General features: G+C 42.7%; 1 protein-coding gene across 1 annotated transcript in view; it reads right to left on the reverse strand.

Moving 5' to 3' along the window:
• Nucleotides 1-8,979: 8,979 nt before the first annotated feature.
• Nucleotides 8,980-18,264, reverse strand: part of LOC135557591 (exostosin-1-like) — a 257,815-nt gene continuing 248,530 nt past the window's right edge. The window contains exon 12 of the mRNA XM_064991004.1: nucleotides 8,980-9,814. Coding sequence (XP_064847076.1) covers nucleotides 9,629-9,814 — 186 coding nt within the window. The 3' untranslated portion in view covers nucleotides 8,980-9,628. The remainder of the gene's footprint in view (nucleotides 9,815-18,264) is intronic.

Consider the following 18,264-nt stretch of genomic DNA (forward strand, 5'->3'; position numbering starts at 1 on the left):
CCGAGCAGAAAATGTCCGAGGGCATCTCGTGCGTCCCGACACAAAGCACAGGACCGGTGGCAGCCAACACGGGCCCCTGCAGTGAGGCGGCAAACGCATGAAACATGTCAGATCTACAGATGCAGAAAATTGGCAAGATAGTATGGGGTGAGAGATGGGAGCAGAGATTTTGCTGGAATTTAGCACGAAAAAAAACAGTGGTCCCTGGAGTGAGTGTGCTGGAATATTCTCCAGCACTTCGATTTCTGCAGAGCGATAAAGGTATGCACTCAGTGTCTGTGACTCAATTCCAATTCATAGGTTCAGGTAGAGCAACAGAGGCTTCTCATCCCACAGCATGAAAGGCAGACATAGGGCATACATGCTAATGCTGGAATGGCTGTCTTTCCCATTACATTTGCAGTAAATCACTGGCATTTATTTTTCTTGATGTGAAGCCATGACTTGTCTATTTTACACGTAATTAATACTTTTGACCTTGGAATGCTTTTGATGTCTTTGACAGTTGAAAGTTGTCTACACTGCACGTAAGAAAGGTCTGTCCTGCTCCTCTCCTCTCTACCTAACTTCCCCTCACAGTCCCTTCAGTTTCCCATAAATCCCATTAGTTTGGCTGCTCAGCCCACCACCTTAGTTATCCCTCACCCATCGTAGCCCTGCCATTCCAACCAATCAGATCGCTTGGAAATGTGCATCTGGACACTGAATCCGCCCACTCAGGTCAGTGTTATCGTCGTCTGAGGGAGAAGACATGTTTCTGAGAACTTCTTTATCGTCGATAGTAACACGAATGTCTGAATGTTGCATCGAAATAACCACAACAATAAGATTGCAAGTCTTTCGGATTACCACAGTCATATGAACATCTTCAAATGGAAACAGCTGTGTGTGTTTGTGATGGACCTCAACATCATGTTCTAACTGGACAGCACTATAGTGGGCAGGACCAACCAATCAGTAATAAGTATATAGCAGGTGAGGGTATTCTCAGACGACTAAGGGCATACCTGCCAACCGTTTTTTACACGGTCCTTCTAGCCGGATTTAGTGACCAACAATTTTTTGCATGGTCATTCATTTCTCCAGATTTAGCGACCAATAGTTTTTACATTGCATTTATAGCCTTGTTTATATTAGACTAGTTGAATATCTGGAGCATCAGCATTTGTGGATTCGATTACAGGCTCAAAATGTCCAGAAACAAAGAACTTTCTTCTTTAACTCATCAGTCTATTCTTGTTCTGAGAAATGAAGGCTAATCCATGAGAGAAATTGCCAAGAAACTTAAGATCTCATACAACACTCATACTCATACTACTCCCTTCACAAAACAGCACAAACTGGCTCTAACCAGAATAGAAAGAGGAGTGGGAAGCCCCGGTGCCCCAGTTTCTTGCCAATTTCTTGCATGGAATATAATTAATTTCTCAGAACAAGAATAGACTGACGAGTTAAAGAAGAAAGTCCTTTGTTTCTGGCCCTTTTGAGCCTGTAATCGAACCCACAAATACTGATGCTCCAGATACTCAACCAGTCTAAAGAAGTCCAGTTGTATTGCTTCTTTAATCAGTACAACAGTTTTAAGCTGTGCTAACATAATTGCAAAAGGGTTTTCTAATGATCAATTAGCCTTTTAAAATGATAAACTTGGATTAGCTAACACAACGTGCCATTGGAACACAGGAGGGATGGTTGCTGATAATGGGCCTCTGTACTCCTATGTCGACACTCCATAAAAAATCTGCCATTTCCAGCTTCAATAGTCATTTACAACATTAACAATATCTACACTGTATTTCTGATCAATTGGATGTTATCTTAATGGACCAGAAAATGCTTTTCTTTCAAAAACAAGGACATTTCTAAGTGACCCCAAACTTTAGAACGGCAGTGTATTTAAAAAAAAAAAAAAAAAACATTCAACTATAGGTTACTTTTGAACCACATGCTAAAATGACAAAGATGCCCTGAACATTTCAAAGTTGACAATGGGAATTCAAAATAGATTGAGAATGTTGTTTTTTCATGCTCTTAATGGACATTTCACAATGTCGTGGACTGTTCGTCTGAATACGTTCCTCAATGGCATCTGTGTGCTCTAACAAAATAAATGTCACATTACCATCGAAAGCACTGATTGGAAACACCAGTCTCACATTCGGTGTGCTTAGAACCATTTGTGTCAGAGTGGAGAGGTAACTCTGTCATCTTTTTTTAATTTACCACAATCACACCTCACTGAGAGGCAAAGAAATTGCAACGTGTAGATCATTTCGCTACTCCCACCTCCTCCTTCTTGGTCCTGCACGCAACCCAATGCACACACACACACACACATTTGTTTCAGGTTGTTTGTCTATTTTTTTGTATATGAGAATTCTATTTCCTTTCCAGATCTAATTTTCTCCAAGTTAGATCTGGGGGGAATAGCAGGAAGGCTGCCACAAAGCCCATTGTCAGTTGCTCTGTAATGAATACTTGTTTTCATTTCAGTGTGACGAAGCAAGGAGGAGGTAGGATACTGGCAGTCCTGACCTTAGCAGAATCACTTAGCTCACCCAGTGAGCAAGGACTGCTACTGAGTAGTCTGTGGCAGTAGCAGGCCAGAGGGAACAATGGAAATGTATTCATCTGTGTGCTTTGTTTGTTGTACCCATCTTGTTGAGACTGAATCCTACACATGACACTTTAATTACAGAAAATCAGGATAGAGAATTCAGTTGTTTATTAACAGGAGGATATATAGTTTAATTTAAAACATCTATTATTATAGCTTCATGGTACTGTATTGATGCCCATGTTAATGAAATACATGACCAGAATCAACCTTTAATTTCCTTTTTGACAATTAATGTATAATGAGCAAAATCATAAACGCAACATGTAAATTCCAATTGCACGCTCCCTCAAAACTTGTGGCACTGTGTTGTGACAAAACCGCACATTTTAGAGCAGCCTTTTATTGTCCCCAGCACAAGGTGTACCTGTGTAATGATCATGCTGCTTAATCAGCTTCTTGATATGACACATCTGTCTGGATTATCTTGGCAAAGGAGAAATGCTCACTAACAGGGATGTTTACAAATTTGTCCACAAAAGTTGAGAAATAAGCTTCTTGTGCATGTGGAAACATTGTGTGGGATCTTTTATTTCAACTCATTAAACATGGGACCAGCACTTTACATTGCATATATATATTTCGTTCAGTGTAGATTGAATTGCTGTATACATGATTTTCACTGAAAGTTGTGAGCCCCAGCAGGCAGGTTTGATTCAGTGTCCCAGGGAACGGCCAGCCAGAGGAGGGCTTTATTAAGCGATGGAGGGACCTGGAGATGGCAAATGGCAACTTCTCTCTGGAGAAGTAATTCTGTCCTATGAATCACCATTTTGGCATGTCAGACCTTGGCTACACCCAATTCACTCATATCAAGCTCCGACAGAGTATAAGGTGCATCGGAGGAGGGCATCCACATATCACCAGGAAGAATAGCTGACAAAACACTGCACCCTAGACTGAACTATCAGAGGAATAGACTTCAGACACAGCATCGCCTGTCAAAGCCTGGACTATCACCACATCAGCACTCTCTCTCTCAGTCATAATACCCTCCTGGTAAAGTGATTGCGTCTAGGATCTCTCACAGAGACATGGCGCTATCAAATCCTCAAAGTGATGATGTTGTCCACCCACCCACTGATGAGGAAAAAGTGCTTAAAGTAAGAATTATTTTCAGTCTCAGTCACAATCAATGTGAGGAGTGTCCGTCTTGGCTTCGGTGGATGATGGTGTTTCTCTGAGCTACGGACGGAGCCGGTCTGCTGCAGCCTACAACGGGGCTATACCAGAGAGTAGAATTAGGCTGGTGGCCTATCCATCCCTGATGTCCATTACAGAACAGCCATCCCTGCAGTCCCAATCTGACAAATGTAAAGAGACAGGCCATGATGAGCAATATTGTGGGACTCCAATAAGAAGAAATAGAGGTATAATGGCTTTTTATAACACAATTACAGCAGTGGAGCCATATCGCATCTCCCCCAGCTACAGAATCAGCTCTAAACTTACCATAACTAATATCTGGGGAGGAAGAAGAAGTATTTGTGCTCTACTTGCAATCATAACTCAATTTGGGCTGTGTGGATTTCCATGGTCCTTCCCCCCTGTCACCACAGCAATTTGGTGAGCCCCTCTCAGTCTCCAGTGAGGGAAAGAAAATGATCAATTTGACGCCATGGAAACTGTTGACGTTTCAGAAAACAAACAGTTTTATCAAAATGGAATTATAATTCAAGTTCCATGAATCTCAGCAGTTTTTCTAAATATTATTTATGCAGTTATTTGCAGTGTTGGTTCACAACCAGAGGACCATTTCAACCAGAGGACCATTTCAACCAGAGGACCATTTCAACCAGAGGACCATTTCAACCAGAGGACCATTTCAACCAGAGGACCATTTCAACCAGAGGACCATTTCAACCAGAGGACCATTTAAAAAGGATGAGTATTTACACTTTTTGAAATTATAAATCAACTTGCAAGCAGTGATGGAAAAAGTAGCCAATTTTCATACTTGGGTAAAAGTAAAGATACCTTAATAGAAAATGACTCAAGTCACCCAGTAAAATACTACTTGAGTTAAAGTCTAAAAGTATTTGGTTTTAAATATATTTAAGTATCAAAAGTAAAAGTAAAAATGATTTATTTTACTTACGGATAAGCCATGGGCACACTACACAACACTCAGACATAATTTACAAACGAAGCATGTGTTTAGTGAGTCCACCAGATCAGAGACAGTAGGATGACCAGGGATGGTCTCTTGATAAGTGTGTGAATTAGACAATGTTTCTGTCCTGCTTGTCATTCAAAATGTAAATCAGTACTTTTGGGTGTCAGTGAAAATGTATTGGGTAAGAAGGACATTTTCTTTAGGTAATGTAGTGAAGTAAGTTTTCAAAAATAAAAATAGTGAAGTAAAGTAAAAATACTTCAAAGTACTATTTAAGTACTTTACAGCACTGCATGCAAGTAAAGATTAACAGTTTGGTGCAGCTAGACAAACAGGCCGCCAGCTAACCATATTGACATAAAGATACAGTGACCAATTTGTTGTTTTGGCTCTGTACTCCAGCGCTTTAGATTTGAAATGATACAATGACTATGAGGTTAAAGTGCGCACTCTTTAAATACATTTGATTGATTGATATTCCTCTAAAACATGCTAATCTGTTGTTATTGTAATGGTGAGAGGTAGCGTCCAATCATGGTAGAGTCCTCATTAATGTTTAGAAACAAAAAGCAAAGTTACAAGCTTGATATAGTCATATCATGCTAGGAATATGGGACCAAATACGAAATGTTTGGCTACTTTAATAAACGTAAGTGAATTTGTCCCAATACGTTGGTCCCATAAAATGTGGGGACTACATACAAAAAGTGCTGTAATTTCTAAACGGTTCACCAGATATGAGGGAAAATACCCTAAAAACAAAGCTGTCAGTCTACGCTTTAACCCCATAATCATTGTATAATTTCAAATCCGAAGTGCTTGAGTATAGATACAAAACAAATATTTTGGAGCTCACTGTAGATAGAAATATTTATAGACAGATGGATGGATTGATCATCAGCATTCTCTCCTCACCCAGGTGAAGCTGTAATAGGTGTCCAGAGTCATAACTGTGACCCGTGTCTCTGTCTGACGCCAGTGCTGCAGGAACACAGACTCACATACCTTACACCATAACGATGCCACAGCCTTTCCTCTCTCACCTCCTGGACTGTCTTTGGATGTACGTGTGTGTGAGAGAGAGAGACAGAGTGTGAAACAGAGAGAGAAAAAGTGTAATGACAGAGATATAAACAGAGAAAAAAAGAGAGGGAGAGAAAAAGAGACCGAGAGAGAAAGACAGAGCACTTCCAGTTATTTTCCATTTACACCAATTCAATTAGTTTACTTTACTCTGTGGTTGAGCCCCAGGGAAACACGCACAGACATATAACAACGGCCATGATGACGCAACACTCTCTGGAGAAATGGACCACGGCTGAGCCATCCTCAACATGAGCTTGGACCATCACAGAGAGAAAAGCTTTTGGTTCACACAATGAGTCTCCAGGCACAGACCTTGATAAAATCCCATCTGCGACGGTAATGGGACTCTGGAGAGGGTTTTTCAGGGCCCATAAAGGAGACGTCACTGCATGCACACCTATGTGCCGAAACACATCTAGGGCTTAGACTGCCCGTTATGAGGCGGGGGAATGTCAGCTGCTGTCTGCTTGTCCTCTCATTTGATGTGCGGAGAATTGGGTCTTTATTTTTGTATGTCTGGGTGCTTCGGTGTGGCATGCGCTGAGCAGATATGTCACATAGGGCTTTGCTGCCATATTGCCCTGAGATGGGATGGCTTGATGTCTACAGTCATTGGCTTTTTTTCTCTTTTCCTGACAACTCCTCGGCTCCAAGCCTGGTGGTATTTGAAGCTCCCTGACCTCACACCCAGCCAAGCTGGAGATAACGGCTATATATCAACTTTGGGGAGACCAGTGAAGGGTAGCTAGCCCTCTGAAGATAGCAGACACCTGACAGGAAATGTCACGCTACTTCTAGGAAAATGAACTAACTTGTAATGCCAACATTTCTTCACGTTTTACCATCATTGTAAAGGCCTAGTAATTTTGTTGCTTTGACAGTCATTCCTGAAGATAATTATGTATTTCATGCGATTCATTTACATCTGTCCCTCATTCTAAGGTCAACCCTGTTACGTGAACTGAGCTCTAATTTTAACACAGTGAAATTATTCCCTTTTAAACAATTGCCACGCCCTGTTGTACACAACATGCTTCCATTCCTCCGTCACAAGGGACTTTGTGGCTGATTAAAAAAAGAACTCAACCCTGGTACAGTCAACACTGTTACTATATTTTAAACTTAATAGGCACTGAACTTGTTTTTTAAATTCAGCCTCTTGAGATGGGGAAAACGTGTTTTTTAAAAATTAAGTTGAACATGTGCTCTGTATGACAGAATGCAAGAATTAAGTGAAACCTAAAAATAATTGACCAAGTTACACCTACATGGTGTTCGACTGACAGAAAGTGCTAAAACAAGAATTTATGCAAACCTTATTACTATTTCAATATAAAGGCAGTAGAATATGAATGTACAGCACTGAGCGTGTATGACACCAAGCCTGCACGAACACCTAAATTAGAAGTATGCAGTCACATTTGTATTCATTGTGAATCAACTGCTTTGCAGGGCGGACAAGTTCATTTCAGAGACATCAAATAAGAGTGTGGAATTGTAAATGCTGTTCTTGTATGTCGTGACATATACGAAAACCATCTCGACTGGCACAGTAATGAATGAGAAAACGGAATCTAATAAAAAGCAAGCTGCATGATAGTTGAACGTGCTAAATGTGTCAGAGCTAATTCAGGCCATTATAACCAATACCCTCAGAATAGCCCCTCGACGACAGAACATTGACATGTTCATAGACACAGAAATAGATTCATGAACACAGACTTTTGCCCTGCTCTTCCTCTAAAAACAAATAAAGACTGGCTCTCCATTTGGATCAATGTGGATCAATGGCAGTCTCATTCTGTGTCCTCATTCCTATTCCCCCAGGCACTACAGACAGAATGACTGGTAGTATGTATCAGTATCCTTCCTACACCACCACCTCTCCTCTCGTTCTTCATCTCTCCTGCGTTACCTCTGAACAGAGCAGACGGAGAGAGAAGACACTTTGCAAAAATACTCTCAAATGTTCTTACCCTCCCTTATGGGGGTGATAGAGATCAATACATATATTCTAAACCTGTTCATTCATATTCAGAATGGACTCGACTTGGTGTAAAATAGCCTTGTCGGGGTCCCACTTGAGAGAGGCCCTCGTAGGAGACAGGTCCCTCAGAAGCGGTATTGAATAAATTCTGGGGGAGCGTCGACATTATCATGCATCATCGTGAGAAGGCAAGAGAGATATCCCCTTGGCCAAACTGAAACAAACACACTCTTGCCTGCCTGCCATTAGGCCCCTCATTAAATCATTGGTTATTTATGTGCTGAGCAGAGCATGGTGTCTAGACCAAAGTGTAAAACCCATTACCTTCAGAAAGAAATCCCTGGTTGCAAAGGTAAGCTCATATCAGTGTTATTCATAATCAAGTTAACTTCATTACCGTTTTTTTTTACTATACTACCTCAGTCACAGATACAACGGGTATGTTCAAAATATCAATGCCTATTATTTAACTTAAATAACGTTGGCAATGTATACTTTGCTGTACACAGGCAAGATTGAATAACATCGACGACGCATACATTTACGACCTTATTTGAAACTTCCAGCAGGCATTGAGACTTTGATGCTCAGAGGTATTGTAGTACAAGGATAATGAAGTAAACATGTAAATATTATTGGATGTGAGACGGAGACGAGGGGTGTACAGGGAGTACCATGCAGAGGCCAGTCTCCTCCTCCTCTCAGACCCAGCTGAGCTGTGGGTGGTGGTGGTGGTGGTGGGGGGGTAGGTTGGGTTGGTTGTCTGGAGGGACATGATGAAAGATGCTTCAAACCTCGAACAGAATTCAAAGATGCCTGTCAGTAGCATCACCACGCCTACCCCCGTGGCTAAGCACTATCTACCTAGTATCCAATGTCTACCTCGTAAATCCACCAGCAGATGCAGAAACCCACACCCTGTTTATAGCTAGGCAGGGTCACAGTGAGTGGCATGTCTCCAGCATTTAGACTGACAATCTGGAGGACAACAGCAAACAGATGTAGAGAATCAGGATGGTGTCCTGAGGTGGTCTTTGATGGGAAGAGTTGTTTGTTCAACTTTTGCATATTTAACATTTCACCAAGGCAGAAGAACATGGTAGTAATTCCTTCTAAACAGGTTGTATACAGCCATCATCACTGAAACAGAGAGAATAAATACAATAGGCTGTATACTTTTCAGCATCTTTTATCAGATTTGCTTTTTTGGCAATTTAAAGCGCATATAGGAGAACGAAGCAACCCCCCCCCAAAAAAATCGAACAATTCCAAATTGAAAGCCCAATAAGCCCCAGAAATGAATAATGGAAAGCAACATTATACAATGTTAGAGAAAAACTTTATAGATGTCATGGAGGACACACACAATGCACTGTGTTCATTTTTGTTTAAGATCACACTGCCACAGAAATATCTGAAACCAAACAGGAGTGCACATTGCAGGCTTTTGTGACCTCACTTCCTGGTTCCTCTGTCAGAGAAGGAATTGACAACGACAATCTGTCTGGTGTTGAAGCGTGTGAAAAGTCACAATATTATTTTTTTTTGACAACAATGACGACAACATCGACACAGTCCAACTCACTGACATTGAAGATGAATCATCTTCAATAACCAAGATCATTACCTCTGGATAACGGTCCTGGTGTTGCATATTTCATCATAAATTACTCTGTAGAGATTTCACTTATTGTTCGGACAGTCTGACTGACTGAACAGGCTGGTCAAAAAAGGCAGTTCTTTTCACTTGCAGCTGGGAAGGAGATTTGGCCCAAACCCACACCACTCAAGTTTCTTCTGTGTGTACGAGTGTGTGTTGGGTTCACAGCCTCTCGATGTCCCTGTACTTCTTCCTCAGAATGGAGACCTGGTCCTTGAACAGCACAGGGTCCAGTCTCATCTGGGAATGCAGCAGGGGCATGAACCCAAACCAGCTGCTGAACGAGTTCATACACGTCTGTCTCTGGGCAAAGTGGTCCGGGTCGGCCCACCGGGACGTCTTAGAACCCTGTGGACAGACACACAGGCAGAGGAGATACGTCAGTTCAGCACACCAACCCCACACAGGTCACGGTACGAACTGACTCTGCATCAGTTTAAAAGCAGACACGTGTACTGTGTGGAGGATGGTACATTAGAGCCGTGTCGTCTGACGTCAACTGTTTTCCCTCCAAAGACGGCCTGGAAATAGATAAAAAGGTTGCTGAATGGAGTGGAACCCAGGGTATTAGGACAACAGCTCATATTTACTGTATACATACACACAAATAAAACTACATGTAAGAAAGGTTGCCTTTTAACTACCAATCAACTGATAAAGTGCCGGCCAAAATCTCCAGCAAACATCTCTCGTTTCCGATTAACTTTCCAGTGTGATCCTGAAGCAGGGAAACAAATGTTTCAGCACCGTTAACTGCAGTGGAAGAATATGCCTGGAAAGGGTCTGAAGATACTATGTGTTGAGAGAGATGGGAGAAAATCCACCACTGGTACGCTGCTGCCTACACAATTAAGACATTAATCACAGAGCCGATAGAGGCGAGTCATCGGGCTGCCCCGAGCTGGGCCATCAATCAGTCCTGACGTGGGCCGGCCAAGGCTCAGCCCGTGCACACCAACCAGAAGGGGAATCACACAGGGAGACTGTTGGTGCACTGCAGCCTCCTCCGTCCACCTCCATGTCTCTCTGGAGGCTCCTGAGTGAACCGGTCTGTAATACTGCAGTCGCTCCTCTCTCATATCCCACCTCACAGCACGCATCACAGGCTCTGTGTCTGGCTGCTCTTCTGGCTGCAATTTCAGGCTCATTTCAGACTAGCAGGCACATTGAGATCAGTGGAGGCTCCTCAGAGGAGGAATGGGAGAACCATCCTTCTCAGTAAATTTCATAAAAATAAAAGTAGTGAAACATAAAATAACTAAACATATTTAGATAAAACCATACAAAAAATATTAATTTCACCAAATAGCTGATTAAAACACATGGTTTTGCAATGCAGGTCAACAGTAACCTCAACAGCACCCTCTAGGGTAGCACCATGGTGTAGCCACAGGACAGCTATTTTCAGTCATCTAGGTACACTGACAATACAAAACCTCGGTGAAACGTAGTAATAATGAAGACTTCCAGATGTTCTCCAACCTATCAGAGCTTTATGAACTGACAAGTTGTCCATCCAATCAAAGGATCATTCTTCTTAGTTTACCTTTCACTTAGCTAATGCAACTAATTTGTTCTACTCAACAACCTGACTCAAACAGAGGAATGCCATTTATGTTAGCTAACTGGCTAAGGTTATCCAACAGCGAAAATCTTTTAAGTCAAGGTAAGCTTTTTTTTCCCAGAGTAACAGCTAAACTGCTTGCTGTACACTGTACTGCATGAATGTACACTTGATTTGGATTGTGATTTTACTAACGCGTTAGTTCTAGTTGATTGACTTGACCGTTAATATGGTGACGACGTAGGCTATGTAGCGGTTATGGTATGAATGTTTGGATGGAGAGGTTTTTTCGCCTGGTCACAGAAAGCTGTTGAGTTGTGCACTGAAGTCTAAGGTGGAAAAGGTGAGAGGAGGAAAGCGTGTAGATACCAAGATTCCTCAATACCAAGATGGCATAGCAGTCAGACGTCCTTTGTCCTCGTCTTGTCGTGTCCCGTGTATATATATTTACATCTTTCTTCACGTATCTTTAATATATTTTCTTTTCCAAAAACTCAACTTCAAAACACTCTCATGCAACCCACCTCACCAATTTAAACAAAAAGTATTATTTACCTCAAATCTGAAATCCACAATAGAAGCTAGCCAGAAGCTAGCCAGTTTACTGGCTAATGTTAGTATTCAGCTAATCACTGTTTGTGGTCATCAGTTAACCTTTAGCTCAAAAATATATCGCCAGTTTTGTACAACGCGACTCAGACCAGAACATTACTAGTCCTATTTTTCTCTCCATATCCCCGGATTTCAACCGCAAGCTCTGGACATTTACACCTGGATCTCGCAGCTAGCTAGCTAGCTGCTATCTGTGTGACTATTGGCTTACGTCGATCCCGGAGCAAACATAAATTATTCTGGAGCCAGCCAGCTGAAGTGTTCCATCAGCCACTCCTGGGCTACAATCACCTATCCGGACCCGTTTTACTGATAATGCGGAACTCCACCGGGTCTTCACAACTGGACTACCGACAATATCTGCCCGAGGGAGTTATCCAACTGGCCCCTCCATCGCAACGTTACTTGAACGCCCATCTGCAGCCCACTAATTGTTAGCTATCTTAATAGGTCTATCGGACAATTTTTCTTGGGTCACTATAACTATATCTATTTTGCCAATTGGATTGGTCCCCTCTACCACACAGAACCCCACTAATCTACTGACGGAAACGCACGAGGTGGCTAAAAACAGACCTCCATCCTATGCTAGCTTGCTAACGATGGCCCGGCTAGCTGTCTGAATCGCCATTACCCCAACCAACCTCACTACTCACTGGACCCTTATGATCACTCGACTAAGCATGCCTCTCCTTAATGTCAATATGCCTTGTCCATTGCTATTCTGGTTAGCGTTTATTGGCTTATTTCACTGTAGAGCCTCGAGCCCTGCTCATTATACATTATCCAACCTTTCAGTTCCACCACCCACACATGCGATGATATCACCTGGTTTCAATTATGTTTCTAGAGACAATATCTCTATCATCATCACTCAATACCTAGGTTTACCTCCACTGTATTCACATCCTACCATACCTTTGTCTGTACCTTATACCTTGAATCTCTTTTATCGCCCCCAGAAACCTCCTTTTACTCTCTGTTCCGGACGTTCTAGACGACCAATTCTCATAGCTTTTAGCCGAACCCTTATCCTACTCCTCCTCTGTTCCTCTGGTGTTGTAGAGGTGAATTCAGGTCCTGCAGTGCCTAGCTCCACTCTCTTTTGAGGACTTTATAGCCTTGGTTTCATGCATGTTAACATTAGAAGCCTCCTCCCTAAGTTTGGTTTATTCACTGCTTTAGCACACTCTGCCAACCCGCATGTTCTAGCCGTGTCTGAATCCTGGCTTAGGAAGACCACCAAAAACACTGAAATCTCCATCCCTAACTACAAATTTTCAGACAAGATAGAACGGCCAAAGGGGGCGGTGTTGCAATCTACTGCAAAGATAGCCTGCAGCGTTCTGTCCTACTATTCAGGTCTGTAGCCAAACAATTAGAACTTCTACATTTAAAAATCCACCTCTCTAAAAACTAGTCTCTCACCGTTGCCGCCTGCTATAGACCACCCTCTGCCCCCAGCTGTGCTCTGGACACCATATGTGAACTGATTGCCCCCCCCATCTATCTTCAGAGCTCGTGCTGCTAGGCGACCTAAACTGGAACATGCTTAACACCCCAGCCCCCCTACAATCTAAGCTTGATGCACTTAATCTCACACAAATGATCAATGAACCTACCAGGTACCACCCCAAAGCCGTAAACACGGGCACCCTCATAGATATCATCCTCACCAACTTGCCCTCAAAATACACCTCTGCTGTTTTCAACCAAGATCTCAGCGATTACTGCCTCATTGCCTGCATCCGTAATGGGTCAGCGGTCAAAAGACCTCCACTCATCACTGTCAAACGCTCCCTGAAACTTCAGTGAGCAGGCCTTTCTAATCGACCTGGCCGGGGTATCCTGGAACGATATTGGTCTCATCCCGTCAGTAGAGGATGCCTGGTTATTTAAAAAAAAATGCCTTCCTCACCATCTTAAATAAGCATGCCCCATTCAAGAAATGTAGAACCAGGAACAGATATAGCCCTTGGTTCTCTCCAGACCTGACTGCCCTTAACCAACACAAAAACAACCTATGGCGTTCTGCATTAGCATCGAACAGCCCCCGTGATATGCAACTTTTCAGGGAAGCTAGAAACCAATATACACAGGCAGTTAGAAAAGCCAAGGCTAGCTTTTTCAAGCAGAAATTTGCTTCCTGCAACACAAACTCAAAAAAGTTCTGGGACACTGTAAAGTCCATGGAGAATAAGAACACCTCCTCACAGCTGCCCACTGCACTGAGGATAGGAAACATTGTCACCACCGGTAAATCCACTATAATTGAGAATTTCAATAAGCATATTTCTATGGCTGGCCATGCTTTCCACCTGGCTACTCCTACCCCGGTCAACAGCACTGCAACCCCCACAGCAACTCGCCCAAGACTTCCCCATTTCTCCTTCTCCCAAATCCGTTCAGCTGATGTTCTGAAAGAGCTGCAAAATCTGGACCCCTACAAATCAGCCGGGCTAGGCAATCTGGACCCTTTCTTTCTAAAATGATCTGCCGAAACTGTTGCAACCCCTATTACTAGCCTGTTCAACCTCTCTTTCGTGTCGTCTGAGATTCCCAAAGATTGGAAAGCAGCTGCGGTCATCCCCCTCTTCAAATGGGGGGACACTCTTGACCCAAACTGCTACAGACCTATATCTATCCTACCCTGCCTTTCTAAGGTCTTCGAAAGCCAAGTCAACAAACAGATTACCGACCATTTCGAATCCCACCATTCCTTTTCTGCTATGCAATCTGGTTTCAGAGCTGGTCATGGGTGCACCTCAGCCACGCTCAAGGTCGTAAACAATATTTTAACTGACATCGATAAGAAACAATACTGTGCAGCCGTATTCATTGACCTGGCCAAGGTTTTCGACTCTGTCAATCACCACATCCTCATCGGCAGACTAGATAGCCTTGGTTTCTCAAATGATTGCATCGCCTGGTTCACCAACTACTTCTCTGATGGAGTTCAGTGTGTCAAATCGGAGGGCCTGTTGTCCGGGCCTCTGGCAGTCACTATGGGGGTGTCACAGGGTTCAATTCTTGGACCGACTCTCTTCTCTGTATACATCAATGATGTCACTTTTGCTGCTGGTGAGTCTCTGATCCACCTCTACGCAGACGACACCATTCTGTATACTCCTGGCCCTTCTTTGGACACTGTGTTCACAACCCTCCAGACGAGCTTCAATGCCATACAACTCCAATACAAGTAAAACTAAATACATGCTCCTCAACCGATCGCTGCTGCACCTGCCCGCCCGTCCAGCAACTCTGGACGGTTCTGACTTAGCATATGTGGACAACTACAAATACCTAGGTGTCTGGTTAGACTGTAAACTCTCCTTCCAGACTCACATAAAACATCTCCAATCCAAAGTTAAATCTAGAATTGGCATCCTATTTAGTAACAAAGCATCCTTCACTCATGCTGCCAAACATACCCTTGTAAAACTGACCATCCTACCGATCCTCGACTTCGGCGATGTAATTTACAAAAGCCTCCAATACCCTACTCAATAAATTGGATGCAGTCTATCACAGTGCCATCCGTTTTGTCACCAAAGCCCCATATACTACCCACTACTGCGACCTGTACGCTCTCGTTGGCTGTACGCTCTTGTTGGCTTCATACTCGTCGCCAAACTCATTGGCTCCAGGTCATCTACAAGACCCTGCTAACTCAACTTCCCCCTTATCTCAGCTCGCTGGTCACCATAGCAGCACTCACCTGTAGCAAGCGCTCCAGCAGGTATATCTCTCGTCACCCCCAAAACCAATTCTTACTTTGGCCGCCTCACCTTCCAATTCTCTGCTGCCAATGACTGGAACGAACTAAAAAAAATCTCTGAAACGGGAAACACTTATGTCTCTCACTAGCTTTTAGCACCAGCTGTCAGAGCAGCTCACAGATTACAACACCTGTACATAGCCCATCTATAATTTAGCCCAAACAATTACCTCTCCCCCTACTGTATTTATTTATTTTGCTCCTTTGCACCCCATTATTTATATATCTCTACTTTGCACATTCTTCCACTGCAAATGAAGCATTCCAGTGTTTTACTTGCTACAGTGGGGCAAAAAAGTATTTAGTCAGCCACCAATTGTGCAAGTTCTCCCACTTACAAAGATGAGGCCTGTCATTTTCATCATAGGTACACTTCAACTATGACAGACAAAATGAGAATTTTTTTCTCCAGAAAATCACATTGTAGGATTTTTAATGAATATATTTGCAAATTATGGTGGAAAATAAGTATTTGGTCATTAACCTGTTGGAACTCTAGGGGCGCAATTTCATTTTTGGATGAAAAACGTTCCCGTTTTAAACAAGATATTTTGTCACAAAAAGATGCTCGACTATGCATATAATTGCTACTGTTCGAAAGAAAACACTCTGACGTGTCCAGAAATACAAAGATCTTCTCTGTGCGTGCCCTTTAACGTGAGCTTCAGGCAAAACCAAGATGAGATGGCATCCAGGAAATGACAAGGATTTTTGAGGCTCTGTTTGTCATGATCTCCTTATATGGCTGTGAACGCAAGAGGAATGAGTCTGCCCTTTCTGTCGTTTCCCCAAGGTGTCTGCAGCATTGTGACGTATTTGTAGGCAGATCATTGGAAGATTGACCATAAGAGACCACATTTGCCACGTGTCCGCCCGGTGTCCTGCGCCGAAATTGGTGCGCAAAAGTCACCTGCCAGTATTTTTCCAAACAATACAGAGAGTAAAGCAAGCTTCCACGAACTGCATGTCAATGAAGAGATATGTGAAAAAACACCTTGAGGACTGATTCCAAACAACGTTTGCCATGTTTCGGTCGATATTATGTAGTTAATCCGGAAAAAGTTTTACGTTGTAGGTGACTGCATTTTCGGTTCGTTTCAGTAGCCAGGCGCAATGTAGAAAACGGAATGATTTCTCCTACACACAGACGCTTTCAGGAAACACTGCGCATTTGGTGTGTAACTGAGAGTCTCCTCATTGAAAACATCAGAAGCTCTTCAAAGGTAAATGATTTTATTTATTTGGTTATCTGGTTTTTGTGAAAATGTTGCGTGCTACATGTTATTCAAAATGCATTGCTAGCTTTGCATACTCTTACACAAATTAGTCAATTTCTATGGTTCAAAAGCATATTTTGAAAATCTGAGATGACAGTGTTGTTAAGAAAAGTCTAAGCTTGAGAGCAGATGCATTATTTTCATTTTATTTGCGATTTTCAGAAATCGTTAACGTTACATTATGCTAATGAGCTTCAGGCTATAACTGTATACAGGGTTTTTTCATAGCCAAACGTGAACAAAACGGAGCGATTTGTCCTACACAAATAATATTTTTTTGAAAAACTGCACATTTGCTATGTAACTGAGAGTCGCCTCATTGAAAACATCCGAAGCTCTTCAAAGTTAATGATTTTATTTATTTGGTTATCTGGCTTTTGTGAAAATGTTGCGTGCTACATGCTACACAAAATGCTATGCTAGCTTTGCATACTCTTACACAAATTAGTCAATTTCTATGGTTCAAAAGCATATTTTGAAAATCTGAGATGACAGTGTTGTTAAGAAAAGGCTAAGCTTGAGAGCAAACACATTATTTTAATTTTATTTGCGATTTTCAGAAATCGTTAACGTTGCGTTATGCTAATGAGCCTGAGGCTTTAGTCACGATCCCGGATCCGGGATGGGGAGTTTCATGAGGTTAACAAAAGTGTATTTCAATACTTTGTTATATACCTACCCTTTGTTGGCAATGACAGAGGTCAAACGTTTTCTGTAAGTCTTCACAGGGTTTTCACACACTGTTGCTGGTATTTTGGCCCATTCCTCCATGCAGATCTCCTCTAGAGCAGTGATGTTTTGGGGCTGTTGCTGGGCAACACGGACTTTCAACTCCCTCCAAAGATTTTCTATGGGTTTGAGATCTGGAGACTGGCTAGGCCACTCCAGGACCTTGAAATGCTTTTTACAAAGCCACTCCTTTGTTGCCCGGGCGGTGTGTTTGGGATCATTGTCATGCTGAAAGACCCAGCCACGTTTCATCTTCAATGCCCTTGCTGATGGAAGGAGATTTTCACTCAAAATCTCACGATACATGGCCCCATTCATTCTTTCCTTTACACGGATCAGTCGTCCTGGTCCCTTTGCAGCCCCAAAGCATGATGTTTCTACCCCCATGCTTCACAGTAGGTATGCTGTTCTTTGGATGCAACTCAGCATTCTTTGTCCTTCAAACACTACGAGTTGAGTTTTTACCAAAAAGTTATATTTTGGTTTCATCTGACCATATGACATTCTCCCAATCTTCTTCTGGATCATCCAAATGCTCTCTAGCAAACTTCAGACGGGCCTGGACATGTACTGGCTTAAGCAGGGGGACATGGCTGGCACTGCAGGATTTGAGTCCCTGGTGGCGTAGTGTGTTACTGATGGTAGGCTTTGTTACTTTGGTCCCAGCTCTCTGTAGGTCATTCACTAGGTCCCCCCGTGTGGTTCTGGGATTTTTGCTCACCGTTCTTGTTATCATTTTGACCCCACGGGGTGAGATCTTGCGTGGAGCCCCAGATCGAGGGAGATTATCAGTGGTCTTGTATGTCTTCCATTTCCTAATAATTGCTCCCACAGTTGA

This window comes from Oncorhynchus masou, chromosome 16 (assembly GCF_036934945.1).
Source record: "Oncorhynchus masou masou isolate Uvic2021 chromosome 16, UVic_Omas_1.1, whole genome shotgun sequence".
In the NCBI taxonomy this organism is placed as follows: Eukaryota; Metazoa; Chordata; class Actinopteri; order Salmoniformes; family Salmonidae; genus Oncorhynchus; species Oncorhynchus masou.